The 16431-nt window shown below is 42.2% G+C and overlaps 1 protein-coding gene across 1 annotated transcript in view; it reads left to right on the top strand.

Annotated features, from left to right (window-relative positions):
• The window catches only part of MAN2A1 (mannosidase alpha class 2A member 1), a 157817-nt gene that overhangs the window by 74004 nt on the left and 67382 nt on the right, over nt 1-16431 (top strand). The window contains exons 10-11 of the mRNA XM_040239693.1: nt 843-957; nt 2068-2135. Coding sequence (XP_040095627.1) covers nt 843-957; nt 2068-2135 — 183 coding nt within the window. The remainder of the gene's footprint in view (nt 1-842; nt 958-2067; nt 2136-16431) is intronic.

Here is a 16431-nt window from a genome sequence, read left to right as displayed (position 1 = left end):
TTAAGAATTTCAGTGACAAATAGAACAAGGACAAAGACAATTTTGTTATCTGGATCTGAGAGAAACTTTTTTCTAATTCTTTTGAACAAGAACATGAAACTAAATTCAACAAAATATCTATTCGAATTCTTTAGAACTTTAAATTCTTTGAAGTTTGTATACTGATTGAATTTTCTTGTGAATGAGAGTTAATCTCATGTCTTCTTTTGTTGTTATTTCAGTGCTAGTTAAAGATTTTTCTAAAGTGAAACGTCAACTCGTTGCTGTTGGTAGAGTGCTTTAGAGCTATTGGGATCATCGTGCTGGCTATTGTTGTTATCTCGTATGATATTCATGGAGAACATAAGTAGTGCGGATAAGTTTTTGTGTTTCAACTGTGTCCAGAAAGTTTGCTATTTAAATGAATCCTTACCAGTGATACCTTCTGGTTAACTTTTTTCCCTAAGTACTTCATTCAGGGTAGAGATTCATCATAGGTTTATGATAGGTTTTACTTTGAATATAGGATGAAGATGATGGTGGTTTGGCCATAAATAAAACAACTGCAGATTAGTTGATATACAGTGTGTTAATTTCTACTGCATAGCAGTGATTCAGTTATATACGTATTTTTTAATTTTCCTTTCAGTTATGGCGTATCACAGGATAGTATATATAGTTCCCTGTGCTATACAGTAGGACCTTGTTGTTTATCTATTCTATGTGTAATAGCTTGCGTCTACTAATGCCAGACTCCCAATCCGCCCCTCCCCTCTCCCTTGGCAACAAGTCTGATCGCTATGAAAATATTGTATACTGATGTTTGAATCACTTCTCAGATGAGTAAAATTTTTGGTTCACAGACTCTTTCATTCACTAATGAATTTAAAGAAGATAATTGGACATTCTGCACTGCTGCTTATTTTGAAGGACAAACGCTTATACGACTCTTACTCTTCGGATACCTTCCTAGAAATGGTTAGTTAATATCTTCTATTTTCATAATAAAAATGAGTGGTTCTTTTCTTCTTGGATTGGGAAAGGGAGTGAGAAGCTTAATAAAAAGAGACATTGAAATATAATTATTTCTTTGTAAATTATTTGAAATAATTTGTATCACTTTATATAAATTACCTGTGTTCTTCTTTGCTGTAAGTGTGTCTCTATTTGATTTATGGTGTGTATTTTCCCACAAAATCTAAGCATGAAAAATAAAATAATGAGCTTATTTCAAGGTGTGCAAAACATTCAGACTTCTAGAACACTTGAGATGATATTATAAGGTAACTAGACTTTATACTAGTTATTTTCCTTAGCCTTAGTGAACAGCTCCTTGATGCGTGAACTGCCGTAAGTCCTGAACCTGTTCTTGCTGCACTTCCACTTGAATGATCCTAAATTTTCTTCTGGTTTTAGGATGAGTCCAGGCAGTGCTCTGGGCAGTGTTGCCACAGGAGAGCAGAGCAGTGACTGAGGAGCTAAGAGATTAGCTGTTAGTCTCACCTCTGCACCTTGCAGGGCGGAGGGAGTTACTCTCCATCTGTGAGCCCTCCTTCCTCTGTGAAACTGATCGATGCGTGCCTTAGCTTGCTAGGCTCGGATGAGTTAGTGAAACAGACCATGCCCTCAGAGGAAGAGCTTGGCATCTACAGCAAGGACAAACAATTCAAAATTGTTTTTATTGCAGTCCTCTGTACACTTCTACTTAGTAACTCAGATATTTAAAAATTGTTTTTTATTTATCAAGCTTATGTTTCTAAAGATATGAAGCATGTGCCACAAAAGTAACACAGTAAAACTTTCTGCAGAATTGTCTCTAGAAATCTGATTTATTTGGTTACTAATTAGAACTACCCGTTACGGACTTTAGTCCCTGTAACATATGCTGTGCTTAGAATCTAAATACACAGTACATATTCATGGACACAAGGTTTGTTCACTTTGAACTTGGATGGACTTCATGTAGCTGGGAAGGGGATTGTTTCTTCTCCACTGTGCCCTTTTCATGTTTTCTTCAAGGTATTATTACACAGCTAATTTTGAAACTTGTTATAAAAGTAAAATAAAAACTTCTGTTCATTTTTCTAGGATTTGAAACAAAGAACGCAAAGTTCTCTGCCACAAAAAAATGTAATAAGTCTGAGTGCAGAGCCAAGGTAAATAGCATTATTTCTCATAAATTTTGACCACTTCTGTGACTTGACTTTTTGGATTTTCATGGTTTTGCTCTGGATCCAGCGTATATTTTAAGGTAGTATTTCATTTAATCAGCTTATTAATTTAAAACACCTGTTTTGAAGAGTGGATTCTTCTCCCATGGCTGTGCCATGCGTGTGTCTGTGTGTGCGCTCAGTTGCTTCAGTCACTACCAACTCTTGGCGACCCCGTAAACTGCAGCCCGCCGGGCTCCTCGGTCTGTGAGATTCCCTAGGAAAGAGTCCTGGAGTGGGTTGCCATGCCCTGCTACAGGGGTCCTCCGCACCTGGGGTGGGGCCTGAGTCTCCTGCGTTGCAGGTGACCTTTGCCCTGGAAGCACCGTGGAGGCCTGGGCGGGGTCGTGCAGAGTGCTGACCTCTAACAGAGTGCTGGCTGGGACACGGGCACCACATAACTGTGTAACGACAGCTCTTAACAGAGACTGACTGTGGGATGGTAAATGTGTGGCTTTATTATAAAAATTACCTTACATTTAAAAAATGTAGTTTTTACACTGTATTCTTTCTTAATTAACTTTCTATTTACTTACCTTATTTTCATTAATCTCTGATCATGTATATTAAAATGGAAGAAGATACGTAATTACTATTAGAAGATAAGTGTTCCTACTGTAAGTTGTTTACTAGATAACTATCATTGTGCTTGTTGACTCATGTTCACACTATAGATTTATCTTTAAATGGGAACGGTGCTCAGTCAACCTAAAAATTGGACATTTAATTTAGATTTACAAAAAACATTGTATGTTTTTATCGAGAATTATTTAACCAAGTTATCTATTTTTAAGTGATCCCAAGTATCAATCAGTCAGTACCCATATACACAATATCAGTTCAGTTCAGTCGCTCAGTCATGTCCAACTCTTTGTAACCCCTTGAGCTGCAGCATGCCAAACCTCCCTGTCCATCACCAACTCCCGGAGTTTACCCAAATTCATGTCCATTGAGTCGGTGATGCCGTCCAGCCATCTGCTCCTGCCTTAAGTCTTTCCCAGCATCAGGGTCTTTTCAAATGTGTCAGCTCTTCACATTAGGTGGCCAAAGTATTAGAGTTTCAGCTTCAACATCAGTCCTTCCAGTGAACATTCAGGACTGATTTCCTTTAGGATGGACTGGTTGGATCTCCTTGTAGTCCAAGGGACTCTCAAGAATCTTCTCCAACACCACAGTTCAAAAGCATCAATTCTTTGGCGCTCAGCTTTATGGTCCAACTCTCACATCCATACATGACCACTGGAAAAACCATAGCCTTGACTAGACGGACCTTTGTTGGAAAAGTAATGTCTCTGCTTTTTAATGTGCTGTCTAGGTTGGTCATAACTTTCCTTCCAAGGAGTAAGCGTCTTAATTTCCTGGCTGCAGTCACCATCTACAGTGATTTTGGAGCCCCCCAAAAATAAAGTCTGACACTGTTTCTATTGTTTCCCCATCTATTTCCCATGAAGTGATGGGACCGGATGCCATGATCTTCGTTTTCTGAATGTTGAGCTTTAAGCCAACATTTTCACTCTCTTTCACTTTCATCAAGAGGTTCTTTAGTTCCTCTTCACTTTCTGCCATAAGGGTGGTGTCATCTGCATATCTGAGGTGATTGATATTTCTCCCGGCAGTCTTGATTCCAGCTTGTGCTTCATCCAGCCCAGCGTTTCTCATGATGTACTCTGCATAGAAGTTAAATAAGCAGGGTGACAATATACAGCCTTGACGTACTCCTTTTCCTATTTGGAACCAGTCTGTTGTTCCATGTCCAGTTCTAACTGTTGCTTCCTGACCTGCATACAGATTTCTCAAGAGGCAGGTCAGGTGGTCTGGTATTCCCATCTCTTTCAGAATTTTATACAGTTTATTGTGATCCACATAGTCAAAGGCTTTGACATAGTCAATAAAGCAGAAATAGATGTTTTTCTGGGATTCTCTTGCTTTTTCCGTGATCCAGCGGATGTTGGCAATTTGATCTCTGGTTCCTCTGCCTTTTCTAAAACCTGCTTGAGCATCTGGAAGTTCACAGTTCACGTATTGTTGAAGCCTGGCTTGGAGAATTTTGAGCATTACTTTACTAGCGTGTGAGATGAGTGCAATTATGGGTTAGTTTGAGCATTCTTTGGCATTGCCTTTCTTTGGGATTGGAATGAAAACTGACCTTTTCCAGTCCTGTGGCCACTGCTGAGTTTTCCAAATTTGCTGGCATATTGAGAGCAGCACTTTCACAGTATCATCTTTTAGGATTTGAAATAGCTCAACTGGAATTCCATCACCTCCACTAGCTTTGTTTGTAGTGATGCTTCCTAAGGCCGAGTTGACTTCATATTCCAGGATGTCTGGCTCTAGGTGAGTGATCATACCATCGTGATTATCTGGGTCATGAAGATCTCTTTTGTTGAAGATCTCACAGTTCTTCTGTGTATTCTTGCCACCTTATAGTTTGGTAATATAAGTTTTTACTATCTAAATTGAGAAATTGAATATCACCTCATAAATTTTAGAATAAAAGACTAATTGTGAAGTGTAATGCATTATTTTCACTAGGTACACTTTATTAAGGGTGTTTTAAAATAAATGGGATCAAAGTGATGGCAGAAGTTCTGCAGTTGCTAGTCGAGCTGAGCTTGGTTACACACAGACTACAGCCTTCGCTGACTACACCTCTTCCCTTCGAAGGGACTCACAGCAGATTCAGGCCACACCTTAGAGCAAGAGTATATTTCAGTAATACTTAGGTATCACTCAAGTAATACTAAAGAAACTTAACATCTCTTTTGGCTGACAGAAAAAGAAGGGATTAATTTGAAAAGAAAATTTAAGTCTTAAGTTTAGTCTTGCTAAAGTCTTAAAAGCTTTCATATAGCCAAGCCATAGTTAGGATGAAAGGATAATGATACTGAAAGAAAAATCAGTTATAAAACATTTGCTTTGTCTTAAGTAATGTTTTGATGAATTTGGGATTGTATGGCAATTCTTAATATATTGTGTCCCTGATAAACTGTGGTGTCAGTAAATCTATTTGGCTTTAGGCGTAATCCTCTTATCTGTTACCTTTTTTATCTTTTCCTATTCTGGTGGTGGCAGATCTCCTTTTTTGCTGACTCTGAGAATGACCTGTGTGCTCTTAAGAAGCTGTGCTCCACCCGCACCCCTCGTCTCCCTGGGCACGTGTCAGGGCGGGTGGGCTGTGCTGGGGTCAGAGAGACAGCTGCGCTCCACTCCCGCCCCTCATCTCCCTGGGTGCGTGTCAGGGCAGGTGGGCTGTGCTGGGGCCAGAGGGACAGCCGTGCTCTGTGGTGTCTGTTCTCTGGGCAGCCCTTGCCTTGGCCAGCTGTGCGTGAGACTCAAGCTTTCCTGATGCTAGAGGGAGAAAGGAGACAGAAGTCTATTAATTGAGGATAAATATATTTTTGAGCTTTAATAATGAACACTTTTAATTAAAAATAAGCGTAGACTTTTTGAGTCTATTAGGAAAACAGGCGCTTCTTGATAATTCATTTTAAATAGTTTCTGTTTAAATAGTGTTCTTCATTTTAATATTACATCTTCAGAGTTCTTTTGTACCAAATGTCAATGCTACTGTTTCCATAGTTAAGTGTGTTGGAAATTACTTAGGATTGTCAGATTCTTATTTTTATCTTTACTGTACTTTTTGAACTCTAGTACCTCATGAATAAGACCACTTACATTTTTGGTTTTAAATCCACTTTTTACTTGTTAGCCACAAATTGCATGAGCTGCTGCTCTTTCAGTAAGGTTGGTCAAGAGTGAGGACTGTTGGCGCCCTTGAAAGCGGGAGAGCTTCTGGTTCTGTTTTGCAGGTGCTGGGAGTTAGCGCTCTTGTCTGTGCTGCTCAGGCTTTAAGTCGGCAGTTCCGAAAAAGCAGCCATGAGTCAGGCTTTTCTTCCTCATGAGTCTTCTGAGATGCTCTAAGGCTTAGTTTTATTTTGATTATAGGACTAATTCTAATTTGAACAACATATTATTAGTCTAAATAAAGCGTGCATTCTCATTAGGGAGATGTCTTCCCCAGGAGGATAAGAATTGGTTCTTGGGCCCATGGTGATGTTGGGGTGGGGGATTAAAAAAAAACTTTTTATTTTGGAAATCCAAAGCACAGATACAGTACATAATAGTGCCTAGCAGATGAGCATTTTATATGTAGTATCAAAATTGTGTGGAGGAATGAGTAGGAAAAAATATATATAAAGAGAATCTTTAAGGAGGTTATAATGACAAAAGGTTCAGAAACATTGGTCTAAACCCATGGAGTTTAAATCATACATGTAAAATGAATTCGATCATGCTTTTGGCAGCATTAGTTCTAGCTATAACCTGACATGATTTCATGTGTGAGTATGTAAAGTAGTCCGCGATTGGCTGAAAGTGACACAGCACTTGCCCGTGTGCCTAATTCAGTTCACAAGGTTATGTGAGCTGTATAGTAAATACATTCTTAGCCTTTGTACAGAAAGCATATGAAATTACAAATTAAAAGTTAGGGTACCATGAACAAGTCATAAATGGTCTAGCCTTAATTATTAAACACACAGAGATGTTGCTGTTTCTCTTTATGTTCACAGCTGCCTAAGGAAGCCAATTGTGAGAACATTTAATACAGAGACTTAACAGGATTAGGGGATGAGGCTACAAGGTGAAAGTCGGAGACAAGGAGATTTCAGTCTCCTTTCAGTATTCTGTCTGCTCAGGCAGGACAGGATGGATACAGCACAGGTCTGCAAGTCATGTGGCCTGGCAGGGTATAGAGTGACCTTTTTAAAATGGTGGATGCTTTGAAATGCCACCAAGTATGTAAGAAAAGGGTTTCCCTGGTGGCTCAGTGGTAAAGAACCCACAGGTAGACGCAAATTTGATCCCTGGGTCAGGGAGATCCCCCTGAAGGAGGACGTGGCCACCCGTTACAGTATTCTTGCCTGGGAGATCCATGAACAGAGGAGCCTGGCGGGCTACAGTTCCTGGGTTCACCAAGAGTCAGACAAGACTGAGCGACTGAACACCAAAGGCACAAGTGTAGTCAAAATTATGCGAGCTGGCGTCTGTGAATCTGAAAGTTTAACTTTTTCAAGTAGATAAGTTTTTAGTTTGCAATCACTATTACAAATTTACCTTTATATGCTTCTAATTATTAGAAAAGTATTTATTAGTTAGGAGTCCTAAACTCCAGTACTTTGGCCACCTCATGCGAAGAGTTGACTCACTGGAAAAGACTCTGATGCTGGGAGGGATTGGGGGCAGGAGGAGAAGGGGACGACAGAGGATGAGATGGCTGGATGGCATCACGGACTCGATGGACGCGAGTCTGAGTGAACTCCGGGAGTTGGTGATGTACAGGCAAGCCTGGCATGCTGCGATTCATGGGGTCGCAAAGAGTCGGACACGACTGAGCAACTGAACTGAACATCATTTTTGGCCCCCCCCAAAAAAAGAATTAAGTAGAAAAGATAGCATTAACCATGTGGAGACAAAAAGGAAGTCAGTGTTTTCTAGGCTTAGGTTCCTTGAGAATATCAGCCAGATTAAAAAAGACAGAATTCCAGAACATGCCTCAGTACCCCACTCACTTGAAGTGTTGCCATGCATTTGTTGGAGGACCTTGATTGACAGCATCATTTTCTTTTCAGCTGTCTAGGTTCTGAAGCGCCACAACCCACACTGACTTCTATTTTTTCTTAATCCTTAATTGTCATCAATCGGAGAGTCTTTTGGATTTTAGCTTTACTCATCTCTGACATCCATCCTCTTCTCTTTCTATTGCTTTTGGTTTTAACCAATCCTTTATGTTTTGTGTGAACTACAGTAATAGCTTACTATCCCTAGGCCTTTCTCTGTACCTAAATTATTAACTATAATTCAGCTCTCTGAGGAGTCTACCCAAAGCCACTCTGAAAAAGTTACCTGGATAGAAATGGCAAGGCTTCAGACCGAGAAGTCAGGGAGGCCACCTGGGGTGTGAGGCGGGGTGGGTGGTCACTCTCCACTGCCTGGTGGGAAGCACCTGTAGGGATGCAGAGGAAAGAATGGCAGCGGCTTTGGAGAGGACGTCCCGCAGCTCACACTGGCCTCAGGGTTCACGTGTTTCCCATGGGCAAATCAAAACAAACGCCCCTCCTCCCAAGACGCCCAGGGTCTCCTCCCGTCGCGGTGCCGCCCAAGGTCTCATCCAATCAGGTCCAGCGTAGCTCAGTCATGTGACTGGGGGTTGATGCTGGCTTTTTTCTGCCAGTGTAATTGTCTGAAGTGTATCCCACAAGAATGTAAACTCCTTGAGGGTTTATTTATGTCCACCGCTGTGCCTGTGGTGTGATAGCATGGTAAGAATTGAATAAAGATGTGTTATAACACATTGCATTATTGCTTGAAGAGAAGATTAAACTTCAGATACCACATATGCATAGAATACGGTTCACATTCTATGTGAAGATGTGGTGTCCTGGTATACATTCTCATTAGAATCTTTCATCTGACATTTGGAGGTTGAGTGGCAGAAGACTCCCAATCCACTAAATACTAACATAAATAAAAATAAGCAGTAATTCAGTATACTTTAAATTAGTTCAGCATTTAGACAGCTGTTCCTTTGAGATTTCAGAGTATAATACCATGAGACTTGACAAAAATTTTAAGTGAAGAAACCAAGTTCAGAGCCTAATGTTTTTGTTTGGAATGTTGGCTTTTTCTTTGGGGGAGATGAAACAGTGTTAACAGTGATACTTAGTGTGAGGATTGTGCTTATTGCTCATGGTTTATGGTGTCTGAGCTCCAGTCTTGTCATGTACTAGAGAGCTAGTGTGGAAATGTCTTCACATTAGTTAGCAGAAAAATAAATGGAGACAATCAAGAAGGGTTTTTTTGTTGTTGTTTCTTTTTTTTCCCTTGGAAATGGCTGCATTTTATAATTATCACGAGGGAATTCAAGGTGATAATAGAATACACGATTCTCTAGGCTCTGACACTGAACCCTTGCTTAGAAAACTAGTTTATAACTTCTCTTTAATGGAGGAATTGTTGATGACAGTTGTGTGCTCCTGTCTGACTCATTCGCAACTCCATGGACTGAAGGTTCCTCAGGCTCCTGTGTCTCTGGGATTTCCAGCAAGAATACTGGAGTGGGTTGCCATTTCCTTTCCAAGGGTATCTTCCTGACCCAGGGATCGAACCCACGTCTCCTGCATTGGCAGGTGGACGCTTTACCACTGAGCCCCAGGGGAGCCCTAACCGACAGCACTGGAGACAAATGAGCTGGACTCGTCCAGATCTATCTGGGCATCAAGTGCATAGTCTGAGTGGGTGAGTGAAGTCGCTCAGTTGTGTCTGACTCTTTGCGACCCCGTGGACCCCGGCTGAGCACAGAGCACAAGGCTTTGAGATTCTGGTGCAGGAGAAATGGACGAGAGGGTGCTGCTTTCTGTAGCTCGAGAGGCAGCTGTTCTTCCCTTTCATCCTCTGTGCCTCAGATCTCTGTTTACAAATCCCGCTTAACTAGCCAGCTAGACCGACGGGTGCTCTGTGCCCATGGCACCTGCCCTTGCTGCCAACAGACCGCTTGCTAGCCAACTGGGGCTTCTCTCCCGCCAGGAGTTCAGCTGAACCGTGAGATTACCTTAAAGCAGTTACTTACTCCCCAGTCAGTTGTTCTTGTTACTGTTCTCTCACAATTTGATTTTTATTAAACTGATGAATTAAGTGTAAAGTTTTTTTAATCATAAAGTTGAGTGCTTTGGAAATTTTCAGTAACTGTAAGGCACTGATATATACCGACAAGATGCCTACAAAAGATTTGGGAAGAAATTGTAAAGATGTAGAAGCACTCTGTGCTCAGATTGCCTAATATTTTTGAGTATTTAAATTCCTGGTCTTCTTCAGAAAAACTAGGCTAGAAACCACAAATAATTTATCATATGTATGGTTATACAGAAAATATGACCCAGAATGCCAATCAGTGGTCCCATAATCAAAGCAGAAGCTTTGCTTTTGCATCAGTAGACTGGGGCGTGATACATATTTGTATGGTTTATGATGAAGTCTTTTATGGTGACGCTCTGCAGAAGGATGGCTGATGGAAGATGTCCTTGAAGATATACCTATGGCTGATTCATGTTGACAGAAAACTACAAAACTCCGTAAAGCCGTTATCCTTCAATTAAAAATAAATAATTTTTTTTAAAAGATGTTCTACTTTAATGTTTACTTTCAAGTCAGGTTTAACCCTTTCAGTTAACGGAGCTATTGCCAGCCTTAATCACATTGACGGGTTTCACTGTGCCTGTACTTTACAACCGATTTGGGGACTGAACGTGCCAGAAATAAAGTAGGCAGGAACAAATAGGGGAACCGGTGATAAAGCATTGATCTAGCACAGGGTCCACTCGGGGAAAGCGCTGTTGGTGGCGTGGGCCAGGAGAATACCTGACGTTGTGTGTTGAAGGAAGAAGCCCTGTGCTTTTTCAGAGCAGCAGAGCTGGTATAGAAGACCCGTTGTTGCAGACAGTAGCCCCCTGCGCAGCAGCCTTTCGGGAACGTCAGTCAGGTCGCATCTGTGCCTGAGAACTTATCTTTCCCTCATTCTTGTCTCTGTCCCTGCATCTTCTTTGCATTCTTCAGGCCTTAATAACAAACTGATTATTTCCTTTATTTCTGGTTTTCCATCTCTCTTGCTAAAATGTTGGCTTCATGAGTGCAGGGAACTTTTATTTTTGAATCCCCTGGCAAATAACAGGTGATCAACAAACATTTGTGAAATAACCAACTCTAGACAAGAGAGGGACTTGAGCCAGTGCTGCAGTGAAGGCCAGGAGGCACCTTTCTCATACACAGGATCTAGGTGGGTGTCTGTCTCTATGAGGAGGAGTAAATGGGAAATTACCATTGGAGAGCTTGAGAAAAAGCTCTGCAGAATTCTGAAAACTGGGGTAACATGAAGACTGAGGAGAACAATTTATCTTAAAATAGTTTATTACAGAGACCAGGAAAAAAAAATTTAACTCTTTGTAATTCTCAGTTTGAGTCATAATCCCTAAGGAAAAAGTAACAGTGGAAGACAAAAATGGCAAGATGCTATAGAAAGGGGGACGGGGTGTGAGATAAGGAAAGACTGTTAGGATGAGAGGAGCAGAATCTTCATTAGTGACGTTCAAGAGTGAAGCTGGCATGGTGGAAGAGCGTCTCAGTGACATGAAAGAAAAATGCTGTGCTCTCCAAGAATGCAGGGAAAAGGAGGATGGGCATGAGGGACGAGAGCTCAGCAGGAGAGTCAGGGGCTTCTGCAGGAAGAATGTCAGCAGGTGCGGTGAGCAAAGAGACAGTGACAGGTGTTCTGAGCTGAGGAGGCCTTGCTCTGTAGATGAAAAGGGCTAAGTTCTTGGTAATATAAATGAAAGGAGAGTCACCCCTAGTGCATTTGGTACCTTACTTCAATTAAAAGGAAAAGGACATTGGGAGTTTTGAAATCATTTTTTACTCAGTTATCTTTCATATGTGAAAGTAACAGAGCCATTTTCAAATATGAAAACATTTATAAAGCATACCACAGGTATTCTTTTCTTCTTTTAAAAAGGAAATTTTAAAAATGTTCCTGCTAAACTTAACTCACCTGACTGAGAAGCACATCAAAATTAGGAAGGCACTGGAAATGATTAGACACAGTGACAGTCCAAAGCATTATTGTAGATTTGATCACTGAACCGAATCGGAATTTCCCACCTAGTTCTGGCAGAATTTTTATAATGTGAAGGCAGTTTGCTAATAGTAGTGTTGAGCTATAGGTTCGAATTATGTTGACATCTGAAAGAGGTAGAGAAGCAGAGCGTGTAGAGATCTTAGAAAATAGTCATGTTGCCTTGGGAAGATTTAAAAGTTAGAAGTTTGTGGTGAGAGTGGTATTTCTCCCCATTGCCGTCACTTACTGTCACTGCCCCACTGCCTCTAAAAAAAATACACAGCTCTGCTGAGAAGTCCCTGGAGGTCTAGACCCACATGCCCGCAGGCCTTGTGGGTAGCTCCACTGGGATGGCCGCTCACACCTCTACCTCAGTGTGTTTAAGTGGAATTCCTCCCTGCCTGAACTTGTTTTGTGGTCCCAAGCTCTGTGATAAAATTTTCGCATCCTCATCCAGTTCCCAGTCCAGGAACCTGGGCCTCAACTTGAAAGTGATCATGTGCTCTAGTTTTTCATTTAGTGTCCCCTTTCACTCTCAAAAGTCTGTTTGTTTGCACAAGAAGGCATGGGCTTACTCTGATTATTTTTGTCTCCTCTCTTTCACTTTCAACTTGGATCCAGACAAACTCGGTGTCTTCTTGTGTTGTTTATTAAATGGATCTCAATTTTGTCCATATTTGTTCAGTGCCAGCTCTTTCTCCCTTGGGTGTGTCCCTGCTGCATACATTTGTTTGAGGAATTAAGTTAGATTATGTGTATGAACTTAATTACATGGGATCTGGCGCTTAGTAGGCACTCAGCAAGTGTTAGCAGTGATGGTGTAAATCTCCTGCTCAAAACCCTTCTTTTTCCCATTGCCCTAAAGACAAATTCCCAGAGTCTTTAACCTGGCTTTTCTGTCTTCATTTTGACTTCTCTTGTATCATCTTCCGTATGGTACTCTAGCCTACGCCATGAGCTCTAACCTTTCAAAAGCTGTCAGGTTTTTTGACTTGCTATGTTTTGTCTTACTTACAGGTCTTTGCTACATGGATAAAAACAAAAAACCCTTTCCACCTTGCCTCCAAACACGCGCACGCGTGCACACACACACACACCCCCCCCTGGCTGGGTCCGTCCCTGATGGTCTTCGAGAGCTCCGCACCGGTGCTCCCTCCTCCGGAGCCTTTCCTGACGCCCTTGAGTCGGGGCTGGGTGTCGCTCTGCGCCCTCTCACAGGAGCATGTCCTTGCTGTTGCTTCTCTTGCTACATGTGTAATGTGAGGAGACTTGCGATAAGCCTCCTGAAGGCCGAGGCCGAGTCTGGCTCATCAGCCTAAACATGGCGCCTCCCGATCTCCGGAGAGGCACTTAGTAGTGTGTGCCAGGAGCGTTTGGACCGGACAGTGTGCTGGGAGAAGTCCACCCTGCAGAAATAGCCATGTGTAGATGTGAAGAGAATGTTCCTCAACACTGTCAATGACTTTGTCAGACGTGCCGTGCTGGCACTTCCCTGATGGCTCAGACAGTAGAGACTCTGCCTGGGATACAGGAGACCCAGGCTCTGTCCCTGGGTTGGAAAGATCCCTAGGAGTAGGGAATGGCAACCCGCTCCAGGGTTCTTGCCTGGAGAATTTCATAGACTACAGTCCATGGGGTCACGAAGAGTCGGACATGAAAGCGACTAACGCTTTCACTTTTCTACTTTTATTTCTGTGATCATAAAGTTCTATATGAGGTTTTACAAAGATGCCAAACTTGCTTTTATTTTTTTAATAAAAGCAGAATGGGCTTGGTAAATCCTGAGATTTTCGTTTTATGTTTTTATGAAATCTCTCTTCTGAGTCCCATGGAGGAAAGGAAGATGACTTGTTTGAATGGAAGAAGTTGTGATTAATTGAGTCAAATAAGGAAAAGTGCTTGGCTTGTAGGACATGTTTGCTGAATTGAAAACTAAAAATTGAAATGGAGGAGGTGACAACTATGAGGAAGGAGTTATGTGGAATATTTGACAGGCAGTTAAGGACTTGTTTAAAAAATAAACAACCCTTTAAGGAAAAGCATGTCTATAGTGATCTATCTTTATGGGGAATCTCCTACTTAAGGAGAATTTTCTCTCGCATTCAGTGTTACTTTAAGTTTTTGGTACCAGTTGGCGTCCCTGTGTTACCCAGTATTATTTCTTATGTGTTTAATGAATCACTTTGGGTTGCATTCAACTGCCTACAACAAAAATCACAGGCAGGTAAATTTTTTTTATGTACAAGTTTAGAGGTAGGTAGTCCAGGACTTGTGATATAGCTCATGGGGTCATTAAAGAATCAGGCGTCTTTTTTTTTTTTTTTTTTTACCTTTCAGCTCTCTGCCTTCCTAAGCCTATAGCTGTTGTTCTTATGGTCTTAAGATTGTTGCTGCTTTTCCAGACATTGCATCTGTGTTCTAGCCAGGAATGGGGAGGAGCAAAGGATGAAAGTTATGCCAATTGAGCCTGCTGATTTTTATTAAATTGGTGATATAATAAATTTCTGGGCTTCCCAGGTGGCACAGTGGTAAAGAATCTACCTGTCACTGCAGGAGACCAAGAGACAGAGGTTTGATCCCTGGGTCTGGAAGATCCCCTGGAGGAGGGCATGGCAACCTGCTCCAGTATTCTTGCCTGGAGAATTCCATAGACAGGAGCCTGGTGGGGTCCAGTCCATGGGGTCACAAAGAGTTGAACATGACTGAACCACTGAGCATGTGTGTGCACACGAGCACACACACACACACATGCACACGAGCACACATGCACACACACACATGCACACATACACACGTGCACACACACATGCGCACACATGCACACACACACACATACACATGCACACATGCACACACACATGCACACATGCACACGCACACATGCACACGCACAGATGCACACACACATGCACACACACACATACACACACACACACAGAATAACTTTCTAGGAAGCTCCACCCTTGTGGCTCAGCTGGTAAAGAATCCGCCTGCAATGCAGGAGACCCAAGTTCGATCCCTGGGTTGGGAAGATCCCCTGGAGAAGGGAAAGGCTACCCACTCCAGTATTCTGACCTGGAGAATTCCATGGACTAAACAGCCCATGGGATCACAGAGAGTCAGACACGACTGATTGACTTTCACTTTCACTACGTATTGAATTCCAATTAGATTTTTTGTTGGCCAGAACTATATCACGTGGCCTACCCCAAGCGTGGGAGATCAAATGTTTAGATTTTCTTTTTAAGCTAGGATTGTTGTCATCCCAAGTAATACTGGGTTTCTTTTGGCAAAGTAGAAAAGCAGAATGGCTGTGGAGTAGCCAACTGGTAGTGTGTGCTCACTGAGCTTATCAGCTAGGCCACAGGGCAGCTGCCGTATTTTCTGGTCATTGGCTTACCCTTCCCTGCTCCCTTCAGCTCAGAGTGGATATGTGTTTTGTGTATTATAGAAACAGATCTGTGCTGAATACATCAGTCCTGGATATTAAAAGCATCTTAAAAATATGTCCCCAAGACTATCCGAGCAGTCAGATAGAAAAATCCTATCAGGGACTTCCTTGGTGGTTCAGTGGTTAAGAGTCTGCCTCTGAGGCAGGGGACACGGGTCAGTCCCTGGTGGTGGACCAAGACCCACATTTGTGGGGCAGCTGAGTCCCTGCACCTCAGCTCTGGAGCTCACATGCTTAGGAGTCCAGGAGCTGCATCTCAGACCAGACACAGCCAGAACTAAACATTAAGAAAGGAGAGGTCATATCAATCACAGCTTTTAAAGAAGCGGAGTTTTCTCTTTATTCCCAAACCGAAACGTCATTGAATATGACACAGTTACACATGGAGAAAGAGCGGAAGGGGTGTCTCACAGAAACAGACGTGTGTCCTGTTGGGCCCTGGGGGTTCCACGTGTGGAGGACACAGAGCTCTGCAACAGCCACCGTTCCTCAGTGGCCTGCTTACGGCCGTGCTGAAGCACACGTGTTCCGTGGGTCAGTCATAACTGAATATTACACACTTCCACGTTGGGAAAGAGCGGAAGGGGTGTCTCACAGAAGCAGACGTGTGTCCTTTTGGGGCCTGGGGATTCCACGTGTGGAGGACACAGAGCTCTGCAACAGCCACCGTTCCTCAGTGGCCTGCTTACAGCTCTGCTGAAGCACACGTGTTCCGTGGTTCAGTCGGTTGGCCGTTCCGTGCCAGATTCGGTAGCAGTGTGTGGGATGAGTGCCTCTTCCCCGCTCTTTTACTCGTTGGTTCTTTCTTGCTCAGAATATGGACAGAATCGACAAGTAGTATGTAACTCACATTACGGTATAGCCTGTAAATACGAGTCCTTAAGCCTTTACCTGAAACTGTCAGGGCTGGATGTTTATATGTGGACTCAGAATTTCTGAACTTGTAGGAACCTGATAGGAATACACATATGGCGTACTATATAATACTTCAGAGTCTGGGGCAAAACTCATCAAATACTTTAAAAATTCTGAATATTCAGATTAAAAGGAATAAGTAATTATATATAGCTTCATGTCAGTTCAGTTTAAGTTTTGCCACCAAAAGAACTTTGAAAAATCTTGTAAAA

This window comes from Oryx dammah, unplaced genomic scaffold, assembly GCF_014754425.2.
Source record: "Oryx dammah isolate SB20612 unplaced genomic scaffold, SCBI_Odam_1.1 HiC_scaffold_5, whole genome shotgun sequence".
Classification (NCBI taxonomy): Eukaryota; Metazoa; Chordata; class Mammalia; order Artiodactyla; family Bovidae; genus Oryx; species Oryx dammah.
This window is presented reverse-complemented; position numbering and strand designations above follow the sequence as displayed.